Source organism: Notolepis coatsorum (genome assembly GCF_963971535.1).
Source record: "Notolepis coatsorum genome assembly, chromosome: 2".
NCBI classification, from domain to species: Eukaryota; Metazoa; Chordata; class Actinopteri; order Aulopiformes; family Paralepididae; genus Notolepis; species Notolepis coatsorum.
The window spans coordinates 210,717,131-210,718,114 of NC_140166.1; the positions used below are offsets into that span (position 1 = coordinate 210,717,131).

The 984-nt window shown below is 46.3% G+C and overlaps 1 protein-coding gene across 1 annotated transcript in view; it reads left to right on the forward strand.

Annotated features, from left to right (window-relative positions):
- The first annotated feature begins 246 nt into the window (after positions 1 to 246).
- Positions 247 to 984, forward strand: part of eipr1 (EARP complex and GARP complex interacting protein 1) — a 110,382-nt gene continuing 109,644 nt past the window's right edge. Inside the window, exon 1 of the mRNA XM_084307999.1 lies at positions 247 to 397. Within this exon, the coding sequence (XP_084164125.1) occupies positions 282 to 397 (116 nt within the window). The 5' untranslated portion in view covers positions 247 to 281. The remainder of the gene's footprint in view (positions 398 to 984) is intronic.

The following is a 984-nucleotide window of genomic DNA, read 5'->3' on the forward strand; positions in this document are numbered from 1 at the left end:
TCACTCACTCACTCACTCACTCACTCACTCACTCACTCACTCACTCAGTGGTTATGGACACATCCTCATCTCATGTTGTGTGAACAAAAGCAGGTTGCTTCCCAGTCTCAAAGACCCCCCGCCCCCCCCCCCCCCCACACACACACACACACACACGTATCAGACACACACTCCCCATGTGATAACCCTGTATGTGTATATAATATATGTATGTATGTATGTGTGTGTGTGTGTGTGTAGCCAGTGACAGCAGGGTGGTCGCCTGCGCGGCCGTGTGGCGGATGCCCTCAGACTGGGAGACAGGAAGCCACGAGTCCCCCGACGACTCCGCCCACAACCCCCAGACGCTGGAGCTGCTCTGTCGCCTCGACGACAGCACCCACGGCAACGCCGCCTGGTAGGTGCTGCTGGGTAATGTAGTATCTGAACGGAGGGAGGGTTGGGAGGGTGTTGTAGCTAGGGTTGCATGTTACACCGATACGTCATTGGACAAAATTATTATTATTATATATTTTTTTTTACAGTACTGAAATGTGGCACCGGCGGATCTCACGTGAATCGGTACTCTGTAGTACCACGTGATTCGGTTGGTACCCTTAATTCGGTTAGGTTCGGTACCCACACAGTAGTCGTTCCACACAGTGGTCTGGAGGGTGTTGGGGCACACAGTGGTCTGTTAGGAGGGTGTTGGGGCACACAGTGGTCTGTTAGGAGGGTGTTGGGGCACACAGTAGTCTGTTACGAGGGTGTTGTGGCTAGGGCTGTACCGAATGTCATTTTTTAACATTCGAAGCTTCTATTGAAGTATTCGAACAAAGCTTCGAATGTCTGTAAAAAAAAAGAAATCATAAAAAAATGTAAATAAAAAATATATATATTTGTAATGATTTAAAAAAAAATTCTTAACTAAATCCTCAATTTGAATAAAGTGATTAATCTGATTAAAGGAGTCTTTTTCTTTTATTAAATCAACTTTCTTTATCA